The sequence below is a fragment of the Rhamphochromis sp. 'chilingali' genome (genome assembly GCF_963969265.1).
Source record: "Rhamphochromis sp. 'chilingali' genome assembly, chromosome: 17".
Classification (NCBI taxonomy): Eukaryota; Metazoa; Chordata; class Actinopteri; order Cichliformes; family Cichlidae; genus Rhamphochromis; species Rhamphochromis sp. 'chilingali'.
This window is the reverse complement of record NC_137944.1, coordinates 9,387,344-9,412,957: the sequence shown is the minus strand read 5'-3', so window position 1 is coordinate 9,412,957 and position 25,614 is coordinate 9,387,344. Positions and strand designations below refer to the sequence as shown.

The window sequence follows — 25,614 nt, the reverse complement described above, 5'->3', positions numbered from 1 at the left end:
ATCGCAGAGCTCTTTCATCATGATGAATCATTCTACATGTTTGTGTTTTGGGGTTGTCATTGTGACAGCAGTGTGGGTTTTTCTTTTGAGTAATTGAGTTAATATTTTCACAATTTTCAAGCTGCTTGAAAACCCAAAGTGCTTGTCTCCATCTGCCACTGTGCTTCTGAAAGAGTGGGAAGTATTTAAGTACCATGATAGTACTCTACAGTAATTGCCAAAGGTGTTATCATCCTGTTTGTTTTGTTAGGATTTCAAGGATTGTTGTGCTAACTACTGTCCTTGTACCAATAAGCCCACTTGTGTTTGTGCATTCCACGCATTCCTGCGTCAGAGTTGTGTTGCTGCATTTTGACTGTAGAGGGCGCTACCGTGTGGGCCACATTTTGAAGTCAGCTTCTTTTGGAGTTTTTATGTCCTTTAAACATACGGATTGTTCTCTCGCTCCTCTTCACTTTAAATATTTCTTGAAAAACCTCAAGTTTAAGCTTGCTATATACAGTACAATGGAAGTAGCATGCTATTATTCCAGTGCTGTTTTAACTTTTCTTATCTCCCTATCCTCAATCCTTTAACATTATGTTTGGGTTTTTAAAATCATGAACATGTTGTTACAGTAGACTCCTCTGTTCTTTGAGTAGACTTCGAACGACTTCTGCCAACTAAACTGTTTCTGAGTCACAGTAGAAAAAATGAACATGCTTTTTTGGTAATGTTTATCTGTCGGCTTGAAAGAGGGAACTCTACTAACTCTCACACAATGTGTAATTCAGTCATGCTTCCCCATCTGGCACTTATGAGGACAGATGTGAGAGTAATGTCCTTAGACAGCATTTACTGGATTTTAATAAGAGGTGTAGCATATTAAGTAAGAAGCAAGTGCGAACTCTACATTGGGCTGTTTTTTTTCCCCTGTAACCAGCTTTGATTAATTTGAAACAAAAACATTTGCATTAGGGAGCTATTGGTGTGAAGCGGAGTTTCACATCGTTGCTTTAACGGACAATCCACAGGGAGTTACTGGACACCTGCACTGTGCCATTTCCTCTGCTCTGCCACTGAGCTCCACCTTGGCTCAGCTCACCTTCCACTTCTCAAGTTACCTCACCCTGCAGATCCCGCCCCCTTGCCCTTAAGACAGTAATGTTTTGTCACTCTGTAAATTGGTAGAAGTGGGTGGTCCCATTGCGTTTGAAATCCCTCTATCCTTGATGTCTGATCCGGCCAAGCTTCAGAGATCTCCTGCTTCGAACTTTGCCCTCAAAAAATCAGTTCTAAGGAATGAAAGGCACTCCAGACTGCTGGATTATCTTATTGGTGTACCTTATTTATGAAGTCAGTGCTCCAAGAAGGGAGGGACCAAAGAACTGAGTGAGTGTGTTTGTGTTTTAAAGTGAGAGAGAAGGAGGGAGGGAGGGTGTGAGAGAGAAATAACATAAGCTGAAGGGAGGGCAAAGACTGTAGAGACTGAACGACGCAAGTGAGCAGTCAAGACAGTGTTGAGTTACAGGAGCTCTGTCTGTTTGGAGGAGAGCGAGGTGGCTTTAGTCTTACTTCTGCTGCCGCTGGCCTCAGGAGAGGCAGCGCCTGGCAGCCCAGGAGGGACAGAAGCCATAGTATGGGACACAGTGCTAGCAGCGAAACTGTGGCCCAGCAACAAGCCCAACACAACACGGGTGAGTCCAAGGCCAGACGCTCAGCACTTAACAGCTGTCATGAACATACCTTTGACTAGTTTTAACTGAGGAACAAATCTGGCAGCCAGAGGATATCATGTTGGATGGAGTATACAGAAACAGGTGTCTTCAAAGCAGAGAGAAACTAAAAGGCAGCAGGCACAGACAGGTGTAGAAGTATGCATGCAGATGGAATGTGGCGATTGTGAAATGTGCAAGCCACACAAAACTCTCTCTGTCTGCACTCATCTCCGAGTGGAACCTTATCTGAAAACCGAGATTTGGGGGTACAAGGCACCAGCTGACTCCAGCTCGCTGCATGTTTTAACTCAAACGACTTGACTCCCCGAGCCTTCCTATAATTCACAAGTCTACAGGAAACCATAAGTCTCAGTGTCTTTGGTTAAGCAAACAGCAGATCAAACACTGAGAACTGTTTTTTGCTGTTAGTAGGAAAGTCTGCATCTGGACTCACACAATTCTTACTAACAATGCAGCTCATCATTTTTTTTTAAATTTTTTTTATTTTAAATCGAGCATCTGTATACCACTGGAGTGTTTCCTTTCTTTTGAACAATATCTCAAAGCAGTGTGTCAGTCCTGGTCTGATGTGATGTGGTATTCTGCTGGATAGTTTCCCTTTAAACATTTTGTAACACTCGTTCCTCTGCAAAACAAGTAACACGAGAACATCTTCTTTGCTACATATTTGCTCTCCATTTTTGTCTCTGGTGTGCTGTTCTGTGGAGTTGCTATTAGTGTGTCATGACTGGCATGACTCATATGGATAGCTTGACTAGAGGACTACAGGGTATTACCAGCTAGTTAGTATAGGTTTAAGGCTTTTATAACTCTTTCAGGTGACTGGGAAAAGCTTTTCTGTTCATAGCTGGTTTATTAAAGCAAATTGGTAGCTTGGACAGATTCTGACTGCTCGCTCAGGGAGCATTAGTAGCATGCCATTTTTTCCCTCTTGACTGTGGCTCTCAGAGGTCACTGCCTTTAGGTCTTTGCTCACTCAGTGAGAAGCTGCCTTGTCCAATTGGTTTGCTGTAACACAAGGTCACCATGCCATATTTTTGACCACTTCAGTGATCTCCTAGTCTACTGCCACCCTGCCCCTCCCATTGAACTCCAAGTGTCAGGAATAGCTGTGAGAGCAAGTGATGAGTGCAGAGAGCACATAGGATAGGATTCCACACATGCATCCAACAGCCTGGTCACAACATACTTATCGAAATATATCAAAAGAAACAAATGTATTCACTTATATTTTCGATAATTTCAGCTGTGGTGACTGTAATGACTGCTGTCTGACATTTTAACTTCAAATGTCTTGTTTTGTCTGACCAACAGTCTGAATTCTATTTTTTAAAAAAGTCAAAAAGAAAATAGTCTAAAAGGAAAAAGAATATCAATATTATCCAGATTATCAGCTGGATGTTCCATATTGGTTCTGTTGAATAACTTGTGCAAATAAGATAACTAGCTGATGACATCACTATGTCTTTAGCTGCTGTGTCACAAATTTAAAAAAAAAAAAGGATAATGGACACAATGAAGAATAAATAAAACTGCACTGGTATCGGCCAAATGAAATGGTTGCTGTCTTACTATGATTTCCTTACATGCAACAAATGCAGAGCCACACGGTGTCACCGATGTGACTTAAAGAATGCTTGTTAATATTACTGTACAACTAAATCTGAGTTGGCTCTGTGACGCGAAGTGTGAGAGGAAAATGCTTCTTGAAAAGGGGACACGGTGGAATGCTTTCCTGCCTTGTGATGGACGACACAGTGTAGTGTGGGAATATGTAGCATTGAATTAATGTTGCGATTGGTGACAAATTGCATGCATAGTTGTGTATATATATATCAATGTAGAAGTTACTCAGTATTACAATGATTAATCTAAAACTGGTAATGTCACTGATGCTGGAAATGAGCCACTTGAGTAATTGCTGTATATATGCACCATTTGCTGTCAACAAACATTGATCCATGATTTTATCTTATGTAGTCTAATCACATAATGGAGAATTAATAGGCTGCTCTGTGAATATGCAGATTTTAACTTGTATCAGAAATGTCAAACCTGTGATGGCCCTACTTTCACACTGTTGGTTGGGACTGTTATTTCACGAAATAAATGTCTATTTTGAATTTAAATTCGAATTGTGTCCCATGAATTGCCAGAAAACCTTCGCGCGTGTGCTCAGCCTGATGAGCTTTTTGATAGTCAAAAGCAGGATAGATGGGACTGAGCATGGGAAGTACTTGGAACATTGAGTTGGGTTTCGTTTTATGAGTAAAAAGAACTGTAGTAGACCAAAATATGCTCCCTCTTGACTCAAAGCCAAGAGATGAGATATGGAAAATTTACTCAGTGTGTCAAACTATTGGCTCAAATTGTAGCTGCCCATGGCACACACACCATCGTTATTCTGATGGTCAAACAAGCAGCCAAAAAGGATGGTAGGACTCTTCCGCAAAGAGTGCGCTCATGCATTCACCTAGTGAGAATGAGGCCCTCTACAAGATACAGAATGACACAATAATTACTAATGCAAATTAATTAATGCGTTATTTATAAAAGTTACACAAAATGCTCTCAAATAATGTGTTAATTTTTTCTTCTAAAATATCACTGTGGCAGAGTAGACACAATTTTTCCTTTAGAGTGGAGTCATTGACTTTGTAAATGGTAAATGTCAGTGTTATGATAACATAATATATTCTATGTGAATATACAGCATACGAAGTTTTAGCATTGAAGTGCAATTTGATTTGCATGGAAAAATAACCTGAGCTTTTATTGGGAACTATGAGAGTTTCAGGATGACAGACACGGTCCCCATGTTGTTGTGGTTACTCATTGTTACACATACCACAGTCATGCATATATGCCACAGTCTCTGAGGAGAGTGAGACACTGTTGTCTAAGCCTGACATTACTCTAAGCAGTATGCATGATTTCATGTCTACAATGTTATTTTTCACTGTGGTCATCAGAATAACTTTGTTTTAAGTAATGATTTTTATTTACATTTTTTTTCTGGTCTACATGGGAAAATTATGTGGTAAATATGTGAATCTGTGGCTCAGTGCATCAGAGATGAACATTTTAAAAGCAGCGGCAGATTCAAATTTGCCAACCTGATGGGGTCATTAAGATGTGATGGGGCTTGATTATTCAAGGCCTTGTTTGTGAGGAGAAGGATTTTAAATTTAAATCTGGATTTAACAGGTAGCCAATGAAAAGAAGCCAATATAAGAAAAATGTGCTCTCTCTTTCTAGTCCTGGTCAGTACTGTTGCTTCAGATTCTCAAATCAAATCAAATCACTTTTATTGTCACATCACATGTGCAGGTACATTGGTACAGCACATGTGAGTGAAATTCTTGTGTGCGAGCTTCACAAGCAACAGAGTTGTGCAAAATACAATAATGTAAACAAGCAAAATACAAGAATGGCTACATCTGAAACTAATAAATATATGTACAATATATAATAGTATATGCATTTCTGGATGTGTATACTAAATATTTTTCTACGTGTGTGTGTGTGTGTGTGTGTGTGTGTGTGTGTGTGTGTGTGTGTGTGTACACATATTTTACAATTTAAATAGAGTAAACAATAAATAAAATGTATAAAATAAAATATACAGAGTGAGACATGTGCAAAACAGTGGCATTACTGTACAGTATGGAGTGCATAATGTTAAAGTTCCAGTAGTGAAGCTGAGGTGTCTATGAAGTGTTCAGCAGTCTGATGGCCTGATGGAAAAAGCTGTCTCTCAGTCTGCTGGTACGGGACCGGATGCTGCAGAACCTCCTTCCTGATGGAAGTAGTCTGAACAGTTTATGGCTGGGGTGACTGGAGTCCTTGATTATCCTCCCCGCTTTCCTCAGGCACCGCTTCCTGTAGATGTCTTGGAGGGAGGGAAGCTCACCTCCAATTATCCGTTCAGAGCACCGCACTACTTGCTGGAGAGCTTTGCAGTTGTAGGCGGTGCTGTTGCCATACCAGGTGGTGATGCATCCAGTGAGGATGCTCTCAATGGCACAGTGATAGAAGGTCCTGAGGATGCGGGGGCTCATGCCGAATCTTTTCAGTCTCCTGAGAAAGAAGAGGCGCTGCTGCGCCTTCTTCACTGTTTTGTTTGTGTGTACTGACCACGTAAGATCCTCAGCCAGATGTACACCAAGGAACCGGAAGCTGCTCACTCTCTCCACAGCAGCGCCGTTGATGGTGATGGGGGTGTGTACTTCTCTGCACCTCCGGAAGTCCACTATCAACTCCTTTGTCTTTGCGACGTTGAGGGTGAGATGGTTGTCTTGACACCAGTGGGTCAGGGCGCTGACCTCCTCCCTGTAAGCTGTCTCATCACTGTTGGTGATAAGACCCACCACTGTAGTGTCGGGTTTTGGATTGACTGAAGGTTTTTTAGGACATTCTGATAATAATAATAAAAAAAAAATTACAGTAGTCCAGCCTAGAAGTAATAAACTAGTTTTTTAGCATCACTCTGAGATGGGATGTTTTTGTAATTTTAGAGATATTGTGCAAATGGAAGAAAGCAGTCATACATAGTTCTGTAATATGTGCATTGAAGGACATATCATGGTCAAGAATGACTCGGTTTTATCAGAATTTAGAAGCGGTCTCTGCTGCAACTTCTCTGCCTGTTCTGGTCTCCTCTGTGCCTTTCTCTTTTTTTTTTTTTTTTTTTTCTTTTTTTTTTTCTTTTGTGAAAAGGCTTTAGCTGAACTGATAACTAAGGGTGTTATAGGCTGGCCTCCCTACTTCCCATTATGAATCCTATTGATCATATTTGGGGCAGTGTTGCATTTTAATGCCCCTTAGCATAATTAGTCACTAGGTCAACCTGCTTTGCAACAAAGCTGGTGGAATCCCAGATATTTTTCATTGAATGCTGTTTGTCAATCCCCCATCAATCAACACAGGCAGTTGGGTTGGAGCTGCCGGAGAGAGTGTCTCCTGTGAGATTGTTGGGTGGTCAGAGATGGGAGAGTTTCAGATGTGACTTGGCCTTTGATCAACAGTGACACACTGATGCCTGAACACGCCTGCCCTTAATAAACAATTCTTTCATGAGATCATTCAAAAAACATCCGGGCTTGAGCCATGGATGACCCCCCCCCCCCGAGGATTTCAGAGACAAATGGTGGGGGGTTGGTCATTAAATGCCATTTTGAAATATTCTGTCAGTTAACAGTTTGATGGATGACCCTGCTGCAAATATTTCATCAGGTCGTTATAAATTAAATGCATACAGATCTGTGTCAGAGGCAGCCCTGTTAGTGTGGCTGTGGTGGATCAGTATTTTTTGATAGCTTGTGGTTAACACCAACACTAGGGCTGGGCCATATCATACTGTTCACGGTAATACCGGTATAACGTTGGGCAACAATAAGACAATGAAATATCGCAATAGAATATGGGTAAAACGCGCCTTTGTTTTCATACGCACATGGTGGAAAAAGCATGGCGGCGACGGAGAATGAGAAGGGCGAAAGCGGATCGTTGAATGAAACGGATGAACCAGAATTTGTTTGTAAAAATGCTGCAACTTCAGTGGTGTGGAACTGGTTTAGCTTTCGTCCGTCAGATACACACCAAAGCACTATTTTTGGTAGAGCATGCTTAAAATCAATCCTTTGATTTTTCTGAAAATCGTCAGCACCCCTTATAATCCTGTGTGCCTTATGTATGAATTCTGGTTGTGTTTACTGACCTCAAAACGATTTTATGTCGTACACGGCGCTCGAAAATCTGTCAAATGTTTTAGTACGACTTTGCTAAGCTACGAACCCGCACCGCTTGATGGATTGTCGGAGCATTACAGCTATCGTAGGCAGGCGCCTCGCAGAGTGATACGTACTGTGCTTCAACATAATATTACCGTATTGTGTGTGTGTATAACCTCTTTAAGTTTCGTGGACATTATACATGGTCATGCTGAGGATATGTCGGCCAATTTCCACTGGAAATGCCTTTTGGTTAAACTGTCAGCAAGGAATTTGCATTTTCACTGTTAAATTTTTATATAACTTTAATGCACATAAACCCCCCCCCAAAAAAAAAACCAGCTGCTTGTTTAAGTGAAAATACATTTATTTATTTTTTTTCTTTAGCACTAATAAAGTTGTGGAGTTGTAAAGTATTTTGTCTAGTGTCAATTATATCGTCAGTTATATTGTTTTTGCAATTTTTCAAATGTATATCGTGATAAATATTTTTGGTCATATCGCCCTGCTCTAACCAATACAACACTTTAATTATTAAAAAAAAAGTAATTTAAAAAAAGTTAATAGTTTGTCAAGGTAGCTGTCTCTGCTAATCATAGTATAAACCCATCCAGTACTGTGCCTGGACTTCCCTCCTATGAAACAATGTTATTGACAAACAATGACATTGTCTCGATGCATCATACGGTGCTCAAAAACCTGTGTGTGTGCTTTTTACCATTGAAGGTGCCTTTCCAGATCTGCCAGTTTTATAGTATTTAGTATTTATTTATTTATTGTCATTGTCAAGAACAATGAAATTGACACAAATAGACTGTTAATAACAAGAAGCATCAATGTGTTCCCAAACCATTTAAAATTTTTCATTGGTCTTATGACAGAGCAGTTTTTTCCACATTGCCTCGGTCCATTTTAAATGAGTTTCGGCCTCAAGAATACTTTGGCGATTCTGGATCATATGGCTTCTTCTTTCCATGACAGTGCTTCAAATTGTGGATGGCATGGCAAACTGTGGTTAGACAGAGTGATTTCCTGAGCTGTTGCAGTGATTATCATCACAGAATCATTTCTGTTATTAACGCTGTGGGCCTTCGTGCCCAAAGATCATGGACATTCAATACTGATTTTTCTGCATTATCCCTCCAGGATTTTATCCAGATTTTCAGACTTTTTGTCTTCTATTCCCCTCGGGGGTGGAGCACAATGTTCTGAGGACTCTGACCAATGGCCACATTTATCTAAACCCTGTGCCACACCGGTCACAGCTCAGTTTCTCACTGTGAGGCATATTGAGATAAGAAAATTATAAGAATTTTGAATTGGTGACTAATGACTAGTTTGCCGATCTGTTAGTTTGACTTTTGCCCGGTCTGGCTGAGTGTGAAATGTAACCGAAATGCTGTGTATAGCATTTTTAAGAAATTCTCTCTGGACCTGTTCCTGAAGGAACTTGTTGGGTATGTCATTGACTGCCAAAATATAAAATGAACTCATTTATAGTAGAGAGGGATGCATAAAATGTGTAGTCTAACCGCTACAGCTAAATAAGCACATTTTAATATTCCTTTCAGGGACATTAAACGTTGAAATGCCACAGGACTTCCTGTCACTGTCTGCCATGCTCCAGTGCAGTATTGTGTAACAGTTATAACTGCTGCCGACTCACCGCCTAAGAATTATAATGGTAGATTCACACCCACTTATGGCTTTCTCGGGATTTTCAAAACACCTCCTCTGGAATGCTCCTGTTCTAGAATGGGGGTGGCTGTAGCTCAGGTGGTAGAGCGGTCACCTACTCACAGGAAGGTTGGTGGTTTGATTCCAGGCTCCTCCAGTCTACATGCCAAATATCCTTGGGCAAAATACTAACCCCATGTTGCCCTCCAATGCATCCATTGGAGTGAGAATGCGAGTGAATGCTAGATAGAAGCACTAAAAACCTTAGATCAAGTGCTTGTGTGAATGGTTATGATTGGGTGAATGCGCAAGTTGTATAAAGCGCTTTGAGTGCTCAGTGAGAGTAGAAAAGCGCTATTTTAGAATCAGTCCATTTACCAATTCTAACTCAGATATGTACTTTCCCCCTTAAAGCCAAGAATATTTCAGGTTTTCAGTTTGATAGTGGTGGTGTGACAAATGGAGGAGAATACCACATGGTCTTGAATCCCCACTGTCACCTTAGTGGCAACCCCCCCCCCCCCCCCCCCCCACACACACACACACACACATTAATTCACACACACACACCACCCTGTAAATAGTAGGAGGTGGAGGAGTGGAATTTGGACTGGACTTGTTTAGAGGTTAGTGTTTTCATTATGGCGGTTAATAAGGCAGCCCTGCCTTACATTTGAAATCTAACTGCACTGGTGCAGCCTGTAAAGGCTGTTTAGTTTTTACATTAGACGGTTGTATGTTCTCAAAATAAGGGATAAGTGTGACACTGGATTAATGTGTGAGGGTGTTGTCATGAGTTGAAATTGTTTTTCTGTGTCCTGTTCATGCAGATGATGAGGTTGACCTACAACAGAGCACAAAAGGAGGTGAGGAAGGCAGCTCTGGTGGAGGAACGCCTCCAGCTAAACGTAAAGGCAAGTTTTCCAAAATGGGAAATATCTTCAAGCCCTGGAAATGGAGGAAGAAGAAGCCAAGTGACAAGTTCACAGAAACATCCATAGGTATGGTTACTACAGGATTTTGTCGCGTTTGCATGTTGTGTAAATCATTACACCGTGCTTAATGTATGTGTTTTTACTTTTTGTTTTAGTTTTGGAGAGGAAGATTTCAGTTAGGAAAAGCCGCCAAGAGTTAATAGCAAAAGGCGTTCTAAAGGACGACCCAGAGAACGGTAGGTAGACCTGTAATACGCATTCTGTGGCTGAACTGGATCCAACTTTAATGACACTCGTTTCACTGTTTTGACAGAGAGTAATGAAGTGAACCACTCCAAAGCTCCACCAGTTAAAAATGGTCACCCTGTGCCAATGGATGTGGACAGATTCTCAGAAGCGGGGGTGCGAGTGTCTCGAGGGGAGTCGGACATTAAGGTGAATTCCAGGCTACCCCAACTAGATGAACGTCGTAACCGAGTGCCGTCTGACGCTTCTCGAAGTAACCGGGCACCGCTGGATGTGGACACTCATGCACGGCTTGCTGTTGATGTAGACAAACGAAGCCGTCTGCCATCAGATATTGATAAGAAAGGAGGAACTCTACCTCGAGGGTCTCAACAAGATGATAGATACCGTAGAGATGAGAGAAGAGACGGCAGAGATGAAAAGAAGGACAGGGAAGAAAGGGATAGGCGAGAGGAAAGAGAAAGGGATGGTGGAGTTGACCGGAGAGAAGATAGAGACTACAGAGAAAGGCGAGAATGGAGGGATGAAAGGACAGATAGAGACAGAGAACGGCGGGACCGGGACGAGCGTGAGAGGCGGGACCGCGACGAGGACAAGAGGCGGGACCGCGACGAGGACAAGAGGCGGGACCGCGACGAGGACAAGAGGCGGGACCGCGACGAGGACAAGAGGCGGGACCGGGAGGACCTTGAAAGGAGGGATCGGGATGAGAGGGAGCGTCGAGTCCGCGAAGAGAAGGACAGGAAAGACAGAGATGAAAGAGAACGACGAGAGCGGGATGAGAGGGACAAGAGGGATAGGGACGACAGGGAAAGGAGAGACAGGGATGAAAGAGAACGCCGCGAGCGGGAGGACAGAGAAAATAGGAAGCGTGATGAAAGAGAAAAAAGGGATGACAGAGACAGGAGAGAAGAGAGGGATCGGCGTCCCGAGAGAGACTGGCGAGAGAACAAAGATGACAGGGACAGAGAAAACCACGAGAGGAAAGATGCTCGAGTAGAGAGGGAGGACAAACGGGATAACTGGGCCAAAAGAAATGAGAGAGAGAGGCCAGGACCCCAGCGGTCTGTGGACAACTTTCAGCCTATCATCAGGCCTGCCTCTGAGATTGACTTGAGGCCTCCTCTCCAGAAGAGCTCCTCAGAGGAAAGCAAGAAAGTTCGCCCTGCGTCAGAGTCTGACCGAAGGAGCACCCTGCCCAGATACGTAGCCCCTGCAGAGTTCAGAGAACGATCAGGTGAGGTCTCTCTCTCAGAAGCCTTTAGTGATACCCAAGTTGTTTGATCTGCTTTTTGATAACTCACTGAAGGAAACTTGAAAAAGTGCATTTTGGACAAACTGAAAGTTCGTCTATATCACCGTTTGGTTTAGGTGGCTGGCCAGAACATCTTACAGTAAACGGATGGTTTCCTTTTAACTTACTTTTTGATACCAGTCTCATCTTTCAGCTTCCTTTTGTGTCAAAATATATTTCTTACATACTCACCAAATGTTAATTTGACCTTCTACTTGCTCAAGGAATGAAAACCACAATTCAACACAAAATATACTAAGGTGTGGTTTGCAGGTTTAATTTCAACCTTTTGTCATGTTATGAGCAACATGGCCATCTTTGATAATTGCGATTTCATGAAAATGTGACTGCACTGATGGGCTTGAGCTTTCTGTGTCAAGTAAAGAGCAGTCACTCTGGACATGAACCAGCACACAGTGATCTGATCATGAAAGGTTTACCCACAATGCACCTTTTGAAGTTGTCTGCAGTGAATTATCAAAAATACATCCTGAAATTGTGCAGTTTTGCAGTACAGGTGCTCAGCTTTCTGATGAAGTCTTGCCTGCCTTTTTTTTTTTTTTTTTTTTAAAGTTATTGTACAAAAGACAGCTGATTCACGTTGTAGGCACTGATTTTTTTAATTAATTTTTTTAAATTGAATAACTCCTGTAGGCCTGTGAGTGAGTAGTTGTTAGGAGCCAGTAGTGTGTGTAGCACATGTCTGGATTTCACAAGCTGCAAGTTTCCCATATTGTGTAAGAACAATGATTTTGCCTTATTTCATCTTAAACAACTTTTGCTTCTGCATCAGTGTAGTGGCACTTCCAGAGCCACTGTATCTGCATTTCATGTAGGGAAAAGGAGTTACTTACTAAGCTTGTAGTGACTTAAATGTTTCAAGTGGACTACTACCAAGGCAGTTTATTATAATCTAAGCATTTTTGTCTGCAAGTTAAATTATCTGTTGGTTGATATTTTGTTATCGACCAACAGATACGATGGCAATTCAAATTTGCTGTCGTATCTGTTGTTTACCTGTTTAGTTGATGAAACCAATTTGAATCTGCGATGTAATTTCTTGTGTCTGTGCCTGTTTTCTTAATCAGTGGATGCTTAGCTATGATGAAACCACTGCTAATCAGTGTCCTGATGGTGTTGCAAAGGCATTTTTAGTAAATGACTAAACCCTTATTTTGATGGGCTAATGAAGATGAACCGGTAAATGCTGAGCTTAGATACATGAATCTAGGTGAACACGAAAAGCGGGAAAACAAATCATTAAGACCCCTCCGTGCATCTTTGATCCTCCTCCTTGTCTGCTGTGTGTGATTTTTACATCATGTGATTCACGTTGCCTCTCATCCTCTAATAATTGCAGAACCTTGATCCGAGTTGCCCTCCCTCTGGTTAAGCTCTATTATTTTATAAGCCTGACTCGGGCATCAGCTTCTCCTTCAGCGTTCCCTTTCATGTTTCCTGTTTATGCAGCAGCATTTTGTGTTTATGCAGCACCTTATTGTGACCTTGTCTTTAATGTGTGTGTGCGCGTGTGTGTTTGTGTGTGTGTGTCTACCCCCTCTGTAGAGTCTGCTGGTGTCCGCTTCACCCCTGACACTCCTCCAACACAGGACTCACAGCAATTGCCTCTCCCACCCAAACAAGCTTTGCTCCCCCCCAAGTTCCTCGCTAGTCCTATCTATGAGTCCACCAGGAGTCCGACCCCCTCCTCGTCTTCATCCTCTTCGTCTTCGTCTTCCTCCTCCTCTGCTGCTGTATCTATAGCCAAACCCCCAAGGACGGTGTCCCTAATTATAGATGACGCTTCCCGACCTTCCCTCATTGCTGCTTCCTCAACTGACTCTGACACACCGCCCCCCGTTCCTCCCCATGCCAAACAACCTCCTGTCCCCCCACCAAAACCCACCAACCGCAACAGCAACCCTGCACTGCTTGGTGAGTTTGTTGCCTGCTTCTGCTGTTTTACATTGTTTGTTTTTACAGGATTCATCAAACAAAATCCCAAAATGGCCTTTTTAGGAGCAAGTACAAAGACGACAGAGGGAAGATGTTTTGGTTTTTAGAAAAAGAGGCTATTAAATGACATTTCAATGCTGGGTTTAAAGTGTCGCTGACTGTAGTAGTGGTACTTCTGGTGGAAAAATAGAATAATGGAAAAATTTTCTAATAGAAAAGCAGGTGCATGGTGGACATTGTTCCTTAGGTCACAGGTCAAACTCTGGAGATCAGTGAGTGTTTCAGAGTTTTTCCCCCGTTGTTTATGGGAAAGGTATGTTATACATGACCAGATAAGTCTTTCTACAGACTTCAGCAAATACATGGTGCTGGACACTTTTAGCTACTTGGAATAGACAGGGCCCAAGTCTGGGGGTTTTTTTGCTGTTAGAAAGGATATGTTTGCAAAGTCTTTGTTTAATTCATCATATTTACATGGAACATTAGGTAAATACTATTTACCATAGTAAAGGCTCTGCCTTCATAGAACCGATCTGTCATTAAAGTCATTATTACAACTGTAGTTAAAATAGATGCTGTGAAAAAGGCCTTGTTCAGTGACTTGTATATGAATAACAGCGTGATTATGACTTCGTTTCATATTTAGATCTTGCAGGTTTGACTATTAGCGAATTCAAAGACATTGTGATTCTATCTGAAAGAATTGAATAGAATAATCCTTTAATTGTCCCACAAGGAGAAATTTGGTTGTAACAGCAGCAGAATAAAAGCACATATATAAACAGAACAGAAACATACACAACGTTTACAGGAGAAAATATTTACATCATGGAAAATAGTTACAATAACAGAGTACTGTACAGTTATTAAGATTAAAGTATAGGTGTTTTTTTAATATATGTATAAACTGAGAAAAGTAATGTGCAAGTAAAAATAGTCCATATAAGTAGATAGAAGTGCTTTTTTCCCCCTTGTCCTTCTTTCTTTCTGTTTTGGTCCTTACAGAAAAGGTTAGCTAAGCACTTAGCCAGGCCAGCCTAGAACCAAACATCTTGCTGCAACAGAGAGCTACAAATAAGGAAAACTGTCTCATAGTAATCACATGCTCATCCAAACACTGACTGTTGTTTGTCAAGGTCATTCTTGTTACCAGCTTGACTTTGACATTCAGGATCACACAAACACAAAACAATGCCTGATCAGTGATCTGCATACAGTCATGAACAGACATGTTAGTTAACTTCCTTTACATCTTTAGTTGTTGTTCTGAGCTGCTTGTCTGAGGTCACAGATCAGCTTTGTGCTTCATCCCACTTATAAGAGAATGACCACAGAACTAAGTTGTCTCCATTTATAGACATTTTCAATGGACTGAATGTAGACTGATGACTTCAACCTTTTCCAGCTAATTTCTCTCTTTGGTGAGGCATGCTCTAACCCAAACCTCCATGTTTGCTAAACCCTTACTACAGTCAGCTTTTGTTATTGGCCAAAGGGCTCACATAGTTCAGAATCAGAAAGACTTCATTTGTCCCCAAGGGGCAATTAAGATAGTTCATGTAGTGATATATGCAATTAAAAATAAATTGTGACTTAGATACAGGTGTTTCAGACCTCATTAAAAGTATTAAAAGCTCACAGTAGTAGAATTGCTCTTTAGTGGATTTGAAGTTGTAAATGTGCTGCTTTTACTTCACCATTTGAACATGATGTAATCCTGATATACAGAATATCCGTACTTGTTCACGGATGTCACTGATGTGTGTGCTTTCCAGTATGTCACCAGTTGTGAAGTTTCGGTGTTTCCGCCACTCTCAGTCGAGGAGACACGCACGAGCTTGCTCCTCTTATGCAGCATTAGTAGTATTGCACCGCAAGGCAGATTTATGGAAAAAAAAAAAAAGGATTGGCTTTTAGTATTTATCTCTTTGTCCCAGCATGCCACAGCTGCTCCTGTTTACAGCACTGTATCTGAAACCTGCTGATTCTCTGTGGCAGTGACACATTCCACTGCCTTTTGTCAAGCGTTGCACGTTACTGCAGTATATGATTGTGATAAAGAAAAGGTCTCATCTTCTGTTTTCAGTTTTCATTTCTGTTCCCTCTGTGATGCTTTGTTCCTACTTTTTAAGGCTGTGTTATATTAAAAACTATGCTGTGTGATGTGTAAATCATTTAATGACCAGTATTGTGCATTTGAGACTGATATTTACATTTAGGGTTTTAATTTAGACCTGCAATAAAAAGGCTGATGATGATGATGATGATGATGATGATAATAATAATAATAATAATAATAATAATAATAATAATAATATTGAGTCCAGCTGATATGTATATGTGATTGTAGCTGCTGCTGATGGGCCAGCCAAAATGAGAAGAAACATAATTTCCCTGTGATTTAATTCCCTGAACTGTCAAGAATGTTTACCACACCACACTTTAGTGGGGTTTTTTTTTTTTTTTTTTTAAATGCAATGAGGAAAGTGCTTATCTTTTGCTCTGAGATATTTTTCCACAGAAGTTGTTTACTGTGTAATGATGGATGTACACTCTGCTTCTGGCAAAGTAAAGCCAAGAAACCATTATCTGAACCCCCTCCCTCTCATATTCATCTCCCAACTTGGAATGTAAACCCAGCCCTATCCCTGACATCTCCACTCATTTTTGCCAGCTTCCACGTTGAACAGGGGCTCTAAGGTCAGACAGCCTTGTTACTGGACCAGCCGGAGACGCCAGAGTGAGCTCGGCCTCTACTTTTCTCTACCCTTGTACCTGCGTCACAGGGCTGGCCAGTGCTGCTCAGGTACCCAGAGGGGCGCCACAATCCTGGTCTGTTGTAGTAAAGCCTGGAGAGGTGGAATAGAGCCACAAACTTCATACAACAGGGAATACCTCACCTTCATTTAACCCCAGACCTCCATCGCATGTGTTTTGTGGTTGTAGCTGTTTTTTAGCTCAGCTAATGTATGGCAAAAAAGCTCTGCATGGAAATGTGGTGGGCATTTAATTCTCAAAATGCTCCAAGCGTGCTCATCACACTGGAATGTTCATTAAAAGCCTGCTGATACAGCTAATACCTGTGTTACCCTCCACTGACTCAGCAGCCAGCTCTGAATTAACAGGAACATCTCTCCCTCACTAAAAATGACAGATTTGCTTTTTGTTCATTTTTGTTAATAAAACTAACCATACTCATTTACAGATTGAATGTGCGTCTAAACCTGCTCATGATAGGTTGTATATGTTGTCATCATGCTTTATAACAGGTACTGACTTGTTGTTGATTCTCTTTTTAACAGCAGAGCTTTCACAGGCTGGCTCTGGTGTAGGTGTTGTCCCGGTACCAACCAAACGCTCTCCGCCAACCCCACCAAAGAGGACAACCCCTGTCATCAAGCACCTTTCTGTGGATCCTTCTCCTCCCAGTCAGACCCCAGAGTCTGCCACCCGTGAGCCCTCCCCTGCCCCTGTTCTGGTGCCCCCTGCTGTCCTGAAAGGAAATACCACAGAGGAGAAGACAAATGGAGCAGTTCCTGAGACCTCCACTGAGCCTCTGCTTTTACCGCCCACCCACATACCTCCATCTCCCCCCAGGGTTCAGTCGCTCCAGCCACCCAGCATCCCCTCCACAGGTCCCATCCCCACGACGCAAATTAACCCGCCGAGCCCAACCACCGAGCCACCCAGCCAGCCTCCACTCCTCCCTCTACATGTTCGCATCTCTAGGGCTCTGGCCAGTCCCGGTGCACCTCAGCCAAACCCAGACGGTTCCCATAGAGCCCACTCACTGCTGTTTGAGGTACCACCAGCGATCCCCACAGAAGTGGGGCTTAACTCACGGCACTCTCTCCCCATCACCATCGAACCACTTAGGCTGTAAGTGCGCCATATGCTTCACATTATGCACTCATTATATAGTGACCAACACTGGGTAGGCACAGGTTTTATTTTTATTTATGTTTGGAATATGCAGATGCATAACAAATCAAGAGGCACATTTGGCTTTATTTTGGAAACGTAGCTTCATGACAGAATAGTTTGATGTGGGTTAATGTGCTTAAACCACATCATAATAATAAAACTGTTCAAAGTTTGAATGAGCTGCTGCAAACATAGTGTGTGGCTAAACTGTTATATCAAAATTAAACGCCTTTGAGTCTTCTATACAAATCGGTACAAACAGATGTTGTTTGATGGAGGCAAACGACCTCTGTTTTATTGCCTCAGCTGCGCACCAGGGATGGGCATTTCAAGCAGAAGTAGTTTTCAAATTCACAGCAAATATTTTATAATAGCACCCCACCCAATTGCTCCCAAATGCAATGTGCGGGTTTGTGACAGGGTGGGCTTATTGCTCTTTAACAGCTGCTGTGTTCCTTCACAGGCCAGAAGACGATGACTTTGACATTGAAGAGGAGATGCGCAAACTTACCCCTAAGCCGTCCAACCAGCCGGAGCTGGAGCCCCGCAGCAGGAGAGGTTTGATTGGAGACCCCAGAGTGTCCGTCATCCCTGAGGGTGGAGGCCCTGGAGACAGCGAGGAGGAGTCGGACTCAGATGGCCCCATCCTGTACAGAGAAGACGAAGAAAGTGATGAAGACGAGGAAGGCCCTCCAAGTAAGTTCCACTTGTAAAGTGACATTTAAAAATCCCACTTATCTTTAAGTACATTAAGATGAATAGAAAATAGTTTTCACCTCAGCTCACAGCCAAATTAGTGTCTCTCATTTCAGGAAATTGTTTTCAATAAAAGTAAAGGATGTGATATGTAATACTTAAAATATCAGTGTAATGGGAAATACTTCCTAAAGCACTGACATCTTAAAGCTGTCAGGTTTATGGTTTCAATGTTCCTCAAGCATAATAACTGAAAACATTCAAAGTAGAGCTGGGCGATATGAGATTTTTTCATATCACGATATGTTTTTTTCATTTCAGGCGATAACGATATCTATCACGATATAAGCCAAATAACTATATTTGTAAGATTTAAATGTGTTGTTGCTCACAAGTAAAATGTGAAATAATCAGCAGCTTGTTTTTATTTAAATATTTATTTCCCATAATAAGTTCAACAGGGTAGATGTACTTAAGGAACATGAGACTTTTTCAGATAAATAAAGACAAATATTGCAAACTACACAAAAGGCAGCTGCTAAAGCGTTTAAGTTTCAAAATAGAACAAACGAAACAGACTAAATTGTCAATTCCACTTAGAAACAAAATATTAATTCTAAAAATAAATCTTAGTTTGTTTTACAGAATAACAGACAAAACTGACTAACTTTTGTCAATATCAAATAAACTGAGAACTAAAAGGAAATTCTCAATCTCTCCTTGTTGTATAGCTTAGCTTTTCAAACAGTTTTAACAGTTACTTTAGTCTGACAAAAGCCGAATGACGAATTAGCGTTTCCAGTCAGAGACTGAGGCTACGTCCACACGTACACGGGTATCTTTGAAAACGGAGATTTTCCGTTTTCGTTTTAAAAAATAATCCCGTCCACACATAAAGGCAGAAATGAAGGAAAACGCTGCTATGAACATGCCAAAGCAGCAGGTGGCGCTAGATTCCTAACCGTGCAGAAATGTTGGCCAATCAGAAGTCTAGAAGCCTCGGTGGGAAAAAGTAAACAAAGCTGGGGCATAGAAGCAGAACCGAGTCGTATGTGTGGAGGGACAGTAACTGTGTGTATATGTAAGCATTTAAACACTGCAGAGAGTAGAATTAACAGTAACAGTATTGTAGAAATTCATTTCACCGAAACAATAACGTGGCGCACAGTGTGACGCATGCACCAGTTTATTGTATTTCCAGACTTTCTTTCGGCACAATTTACAGTGCGCGCTACTCTGTTTTTTGTCAGACTTGAAATAGCCGAAATACCTTCACACTACGGAACTTCTATGGCTCTTCCGTTCGACAATCTCTCCGGCATTGGAACCATCATCTGTTTTCTCTTCGGTCACGCTCGGTTGATTTTTCTAGTCGGCACACTCATTTCCTCCATTACGCGCTGGCTCCATTACCCGCTGGCTGCTTCCCAAACAAACACACGTGCGGCTTGGCACTTGTGCTGTACGTAACAAGTCACGCGACGTGACGCTGCGGCTGTGATTGGTTCGGCTCTGCGCTACTTAATTTGGATTGGCTGACCTTTTTTTTTTTTTTTTTAAGAGGACAAGAGCGGCGAGGTCTATCGCGATAGCTTAATTTCTCTATCGAGTAAAAGTTATATCGCGATACATATCGTTATCGTTCTATCGCCCAGCTCTAATTCAAAGTGATGGAAGACTGTGGGTCTCCTAATTTACATAAGACTGTCAATAACCGATCTGCCAGTTTCTTTCCTCGTGATGCTCTGTTCTTTGGGAAAAAATTGTCTCACTTTGTAGATTTTTCTGGACACCAACTGCCAGAGGCCTAAAGGGCAGTTCATTATTTTTACTTTCTACGGGCAACAACAATTCTAAAGACATCAAGACTTTGAAAAATCATAAGAAGAAAGTGTACATGAAGCAAAGTCTCTGTCTTTTTTTCCTTTAATATTCTCTTCTGAATGCTTTGCTTTGCACACAGTTTATTCTAGTGGTCTTCAAGGACTTTTTACATACACGGAGCTGTGATTGGCTGCTTTGCTTTCACTCTAACTCACCACACCAGCACAGTTTCCTGCTTTAAAAATAATGATGATCTCATTAAGGTCAAACCAGCTATTAAATGTGGTTAGATGTTTCCTTGAATTCTGAATAAATTTTCCACGGCTTCTCCATCTATCCACTGTGTTAACCACACACGGTTACCATCCAGTTATTTTTTTTTCCTCTTAAAAAAAAAAAAAGCTACAACTATAACCAGAATTCCCGCATTCTTACTCATTAGTCCATATTTCTAGTTGTCAGATGTCCTGAGGTGTCTCTGCTGCTTTTGCTTTTCCTCTAAAGACAGCTTCAACCTTGACTGTATTTGAGGAAACATGAAGAAGTTACTGGATTTTTCTTCATGTCTTACCAATAACAGATGGACCAATAACAGTTTTCTTCACTGATTCAGATTCCTAAGATTTCTTTTCTTTCTAAGAACTTTGACTGACAGAATGTGTAAAAAAAAAAAAAAAAAATATATATATATATATATATATTTTTTGACAATAAAAAATATGATTAATTGTAAAAACTGAAAAAATCATCTGTTGCTTGCAGAGATTTCCAGCATGTTCATAAATTCACCAGGTAATTGGAAATGAATCCTTTTATCTTTTTGGGGAAACTGGTCTCCATAATTTTCCTTGAAACTGCTTTGATCCTTTTGCTTCTCACACCGAGGATACTGGCTCTGAGCTCTTACTAACTATAGCTTTAAGCACTTGGTCTTTATTAGCTTCTTTGAAATGTCCATGTTCAGCTGTGTAAAGATGATGCAGGTGTAGGCATGTTGTTGGATGTATAAACATGCCTCTTGTGTGTAACAGGTGGGCTGGCGAGTCGAGTGAAGAGGAAGGACACGCTGGCGCTGAAACTGGAGCGACAAGAGCGAGAGAAGGAGACTCAGGATAACAATGATGGCATGAGCTGGAACAATAAGGAGCAGTGGGAGGAACTGAGGAACAAGATCGGGACCACACTGACACGGTAAAGTTTTTTTTTAGGCACCGAGAGTAAAGTTAAGACAGTTTTGGGGAAAAAAATGGGGCCTGAATAGTTTTATTTTTTAGTTGGCTTCACATTAACATGCAGCAAACTCAAAAAAGTAGAGTGAGATCGATATCTGCAGCACTTCACTTTCTTCTTCAAAACACACCCTCTCTCACTTTCCTGTCTACTCTTCACTATTTATCTAATGAAGCCAAAGAAAAATATGCTCCGTCTGAAATATTGTCTTCCCTCAGGCGGCTGAGTCAGAGACCCACAGCAAAAGAGCTGGAGCAGAGGAACATCCTTCCAGGTGAGCCTCTTCCTCCATTTCTTGCTCTCTCCATCCTTCACGTCTCCATTCAGCTGTGTGTTTACTCGCATCTCATTCGTCTGCGCTGTAATGTTAAGAAGCCCACTTTCTATTTTCTCATCTTTGAAATCAATAGAGAGCATTAGTCATTCACTCATCTGTAAAATGTTTTTCCTTTTTGCCTCAGGCAACCACGGGTGTCACTAAACACACAGCAGTCTGGACATTATTGGGTCTGAGAGCACTTCATTACAAGTTTGTGTGTGACTTGAATAAATACACCAGTGCACGTTAGAGAGCCTGAATCAGTTATTTATCCAATGTTCCTTTAGGCTCTTCAACTCGGCACGTCTGCTTGTTGTCCATATTGATGTTGAGTCTAAATTACTCATTGCCTTCCAGACATGGCAGCAAACACGTGCGATTAATGAGTCACAGCCACTACATTTACTATATCAAGTCCATCTGTCTCGTGGTCAGTCACCAGGCAGCTCTGTCAGTGCTGCTGCTCTGCTTTAGTTAAGAGACTGTCGGAGGTATTCAAATTCAGGCCTCACAGCAGACACTGAACTTATTAAGGACCTCGGGTTGCTGCCGCATGTGATGGAAATAAATTAAATTCTGATTTGTATTTATGTTTTTCCCCTCTGTTTACTTCACAAAAATAACATTTTGCGTTCAGTTCAGATGAAAATGTAGATGGAGCATTGCTGTCCTGTCTGTTATCATTCTGTGGTTGATGCCTTCTCCTGTGTAGTTCCTGAATCTCTGGGCTGCAGTACAAATTTGAACAAGCTTACCAAGGGCTGTGTACAAATCCCCACTCTTTGTTTAGAATTTAATACAATCTGTCCTCGTTATCCAGAATCTGTGCGGTGGGAGAGAAATCGCATGCAGTAGTGAAGTAACTGAAACGTGTGCAGTATAGCTGCACAGCACAATTCCAGAAGCTGTACACAGTGTGTTATTCCTTTTAACCATTAACCTGAAATCAAAGTGATGGACTTTCAACTGCTGGTGCTGGAAAACCAATGTTCTGTAACCAGCATACATACTGGTATTTGTTGATTTTAAAAAAAAAAAAAAAAAAATTTCAGACAAACGAAACAAACTGAGATATTTATGAGTCCTTAACTACGATAAGATGATACTGCAGTTTAAAATAATCTGCTCTTATTGTCACAAGTTTACAAGTAAATACTTGTTTCCACTCTGCTCGGATCAGAGGCCTGTACTGTGAAGCAACGTCAGTATTCCTAGGGTATCTTTTTGTTATCTAGATTCACTCTTATGTTGGCGAGCTGCAGCACTCACAGGAGTCCTGTCCTGTGGAAGACGAGCTATAGGATCCGTGAAAGATTGGTCAGATGCTACCATCACCACGGCTTCATGCGAACGTGTAGGGGAAACCCTGGGTTAACCTCTGTGTGACTGCTTGTCCTGATCGCCACTGTTAGCTTAAATGAACCCAGAGAGTGGAACGATGCCCGGAGCCTAGTGAACTCAGTACAGGCCCAAACCTGTGGTGGTTGTTCCCAACAGGGATGTTGTAGAGTGAGTGCCCTCCGATGGACAAACTGCCTCAAGTATTTCAACACTTCTATATTTTTTGCCTGAATTAACAAATATATAACCCAGGTTTCTGAAATAAGAAACCATTGCTTACATGTTAAAACACAAGAACGGAAAGTTCAAAACTATGAGGAGCAGATTATCTGTGGTAGATCACTGATGCAGCATCACTGTGATGCTGAGTGCGATTCCAGGTTTAATACTTCTCAGAATCTGTCAGCAAGTTTGCAAGGATTCATTCTGCCCCGCTGCAGCTCACTTGTCCTCAGATGACTCTACAGAACTGATGCTCCTCAGCGTGCTAAAAACAATGCAGTGCCTTGTGCAGAGCCAGGCAGTGATTAAAGATTCCAGTGAGGGCAGCGTGCTGACAGCAGCTCAGGTGAAATCTATCTGTAGCGTTTCCCTATCTCATGGAATGTGCTCTCCTCCCCACAGCCAAGAACGAAGTGGACCGACGGCTGGAGAGAAGCGAGATCAAGCGGAGGCTCACCAGAAAGGTTAGGATACAATAAAGTGACTTTATCTTTAATGTGAGAGCTTGTTTCTGTTGCTGCTGTTGTTGTGAACAAGAAACTGACAGCAGCCTTGTCCATTCTACCATCAGCTGTCTCAGAGACCCACAGTGGCCGAGCTTCAAGCCAGGAAGATCCTGCGTTTCCATGAGTACGTCGAAAGCACCCACGCTGAGGACTACGATCGCAGAGCAGACAAGCCGTGGACGAAGCTAACACCTGCTGATAAGGTGAGAGACTTCACCTTCTAACGCATCTCTTTATCGTGACAGGCCTCCTGTGGTTTGGAGCTTCTCAGCAGTGGGTAGCTTAAACATTGCAAGTATTTTACCACTCTGAGGATTTGCATTCCAAGCAGATTTGGTAACAAAGAAGGATCCCTGGAATGCAGCACAGGTACTGCATAATGGCTGGGTTTAGACTTACCAGGTGAATTACCGAGCCAAGTGAAGCGTGTTAGGGAGAGAGGGGAAACTGGAATATGGCATGATATCAAATACAGATTGAGTTTGTTCGAAAAGTGTGTGTGTGTGTGTGTGTGTGTGTGTGTGTGTGTGTGTGTTGTTTGTGGAGCATTAAGAGTTGAGGAATCATCAAAATACATGAAGCTTTGATCCGTTGCTGCCTTTCTTCTCCTGTGCTCTACTGTAAACGGATAAAAGCCGTTCCCACTGAAGCGCTCTCTCTTTCATGTCTCCTCCTCTTCTCAGGCTGCTATCCGCAAGGAGCTCAACGAATTCAAGAGTTCAGAGATGGAGGTCCACGAAGAGAGCAGGATCTATACCCGGTCAGGCTCACATATAGCTCTCATTAAACATTCATCCCAGCTGTTTTTCAGCTTTATTCAGCACATCAATTCTTTATGTACTATTTGCTATTTTTGAGTGTAGCGTCTAGACTGACCTCTTGACTTTTCCTCTCTTTCCTCCAGGTTTCATCGGCCTTAGTTCTCCGTGCCGACCAGTATAGCACTTAAACTGGGGGGAACGAGGCGGTACAAACTGAATATGTGGTCCCCTTTGGTCCATTTTATGTATGTATGTATATGTATATATATATATATATATATATGTATATATATATATATATATATATATATATATATATATATATATATATATATATATATATATATATATCTTTTTTTAAAATCCATGCCTGCTAACCTGCTGAAGACGGCGTCACTAAATGGAACAAGGACTTAAGGAGCCACACATCTGTTCACCCACAGTGAGGTCTAAGGCAGATCTGACACTGTGGAATTCAGGAAAGGAGGAGTTTGTCGGTGCATCCATGTTGGAGGCGCACGGTGCCAACACTAAAAAGGGCGAGCGCCACGTGCGAACATCCCCGTTGTATTGGGGACTCAGACACTGACCTTGAAGGGGGTAAATCTCTTCCCGATGCCTTCATGAATATATTCTCCCTTTCTTCCAGAACAGAAAGACTGTGCACACAAAGCGGTTCATATTAGCACTGTTGATGGTACCACTAAACTGACTAGTTTAAAAACTGTTTATTTGAGTGTACCCAAAGGTGCCACACAGCACCTGCCTTACTACTGAAATCATCGAAGACCTAAAATAATGAAAGGCTCAGACAAAATGTGAAAGACTTATTTACAACTGAGTCGTCACTTTGTTTGAATCAACAACATATTGATACTTACTGACAGTGACACATAATATCCTAATGTGTGCATTTTACTGTACTTTGCTGATCATGTAGTTGATTCTCATGGGACATATCCCTAGATCATTTTTTAATAAGGCACCTTATGTTCCTTAATCAGGTATATCGAAAACTATAAAGTTTTTGAACCTCTAATTAAACTATGTCTATAACTGAATTATTCACAGCATGAAAATGTACATATTTTTATTTTCCTGGCTGTTTTATGGTACTTTGTATATGCCATAGGTGGCTGCTATTGTATAGATCAATCGTGTAGATTTGATTTACTTTGTATTGTAAACCACTGACATGCAACACTGACATGTTTTAATTCTAAAGTATTTCTC

At 41.6% G+C, this 25,614-nt stretch overlaps 1 protein-coding gene across 9 annotated transcripts in view; it reads left to right on the top strand.

Moving 5' to 3' along the window:
- phactr4a (phosphatase and actin regulator 4a) overlaps nucleotides 1-24,663 on the top strand; it is a 33,224-nt gene extending 8,561 nt beyond the window's left edge. For 4 of the 9 annotated variants that reach the window (XM_080863189.1, XM_080863190.1, XM_080863188.1 and 1 more), the window contains 13 exons: nucleotides 9,958-10,128; nucleotides 10,218-10,298; nucleotides 10,376-11,545; nucleotides 13,169-13,537; nucleotides 16,233-16,364; nucleotides 16,861-17,437; nucleotides 17,946-18,178; nucleotides 21,034-21,193; nucleotides 21,451-21,506; nucleotides 23,517-23,578; nucleotides 23,686-23,823; nucleotides 24,304-24,380; nucleotides 24,525-24,663. In XM_080863189.1, the coding sequence (XP_080719315.1) occupies nucleotides 9,958-10,128; nucleotides 10,218-10,298; nucleotides 10,376-11,545; nucleotides 13,169-13,537; nucleotides 16,233-16,364; nucleotides 16,861-17,437; nucleotides 17,946-18,178; nucleotides 21,034-21,193; nucleotides 21,451-21,506; nucleotides 23,517-23,578; nucleotides 23,686-23,823; nucleotides 24,304-24,380; nucleotides 24,525-24,540 (3,242 nt within the window). In that variant the 3' untranslated portion in view covers nucleotides 24,541-24,663. Of the gene's footprint in view, nucleotides 1-1,255; nucleotides 1,677-9,957; nucleotides 10,129-10,217; nucleotides 10,299-10,375; nucleotides 11,546-13,168; nucleotides 13,538-16,232; nucleotides 16,365-16,860; nucleotides 17,438-17,945; nucleotides 18,179-21,033; nucleotides 21,194-21,450; nucleotides 21,507-23,516; nucleotides 23,579-23,685; nucleotides 23,824-24,303; nucleotides 24,381-24,524 lie in introns of those variants that run through there. The other 5 variants (XM_080863186.1, XM_080863185.1, XM_080863191.1 and 2 more) reach the window with 5 other exon arrangements.
- The last annotated feature ends 951 nt before the right edge of the window (nucleotides 24,664-25,614 follow it).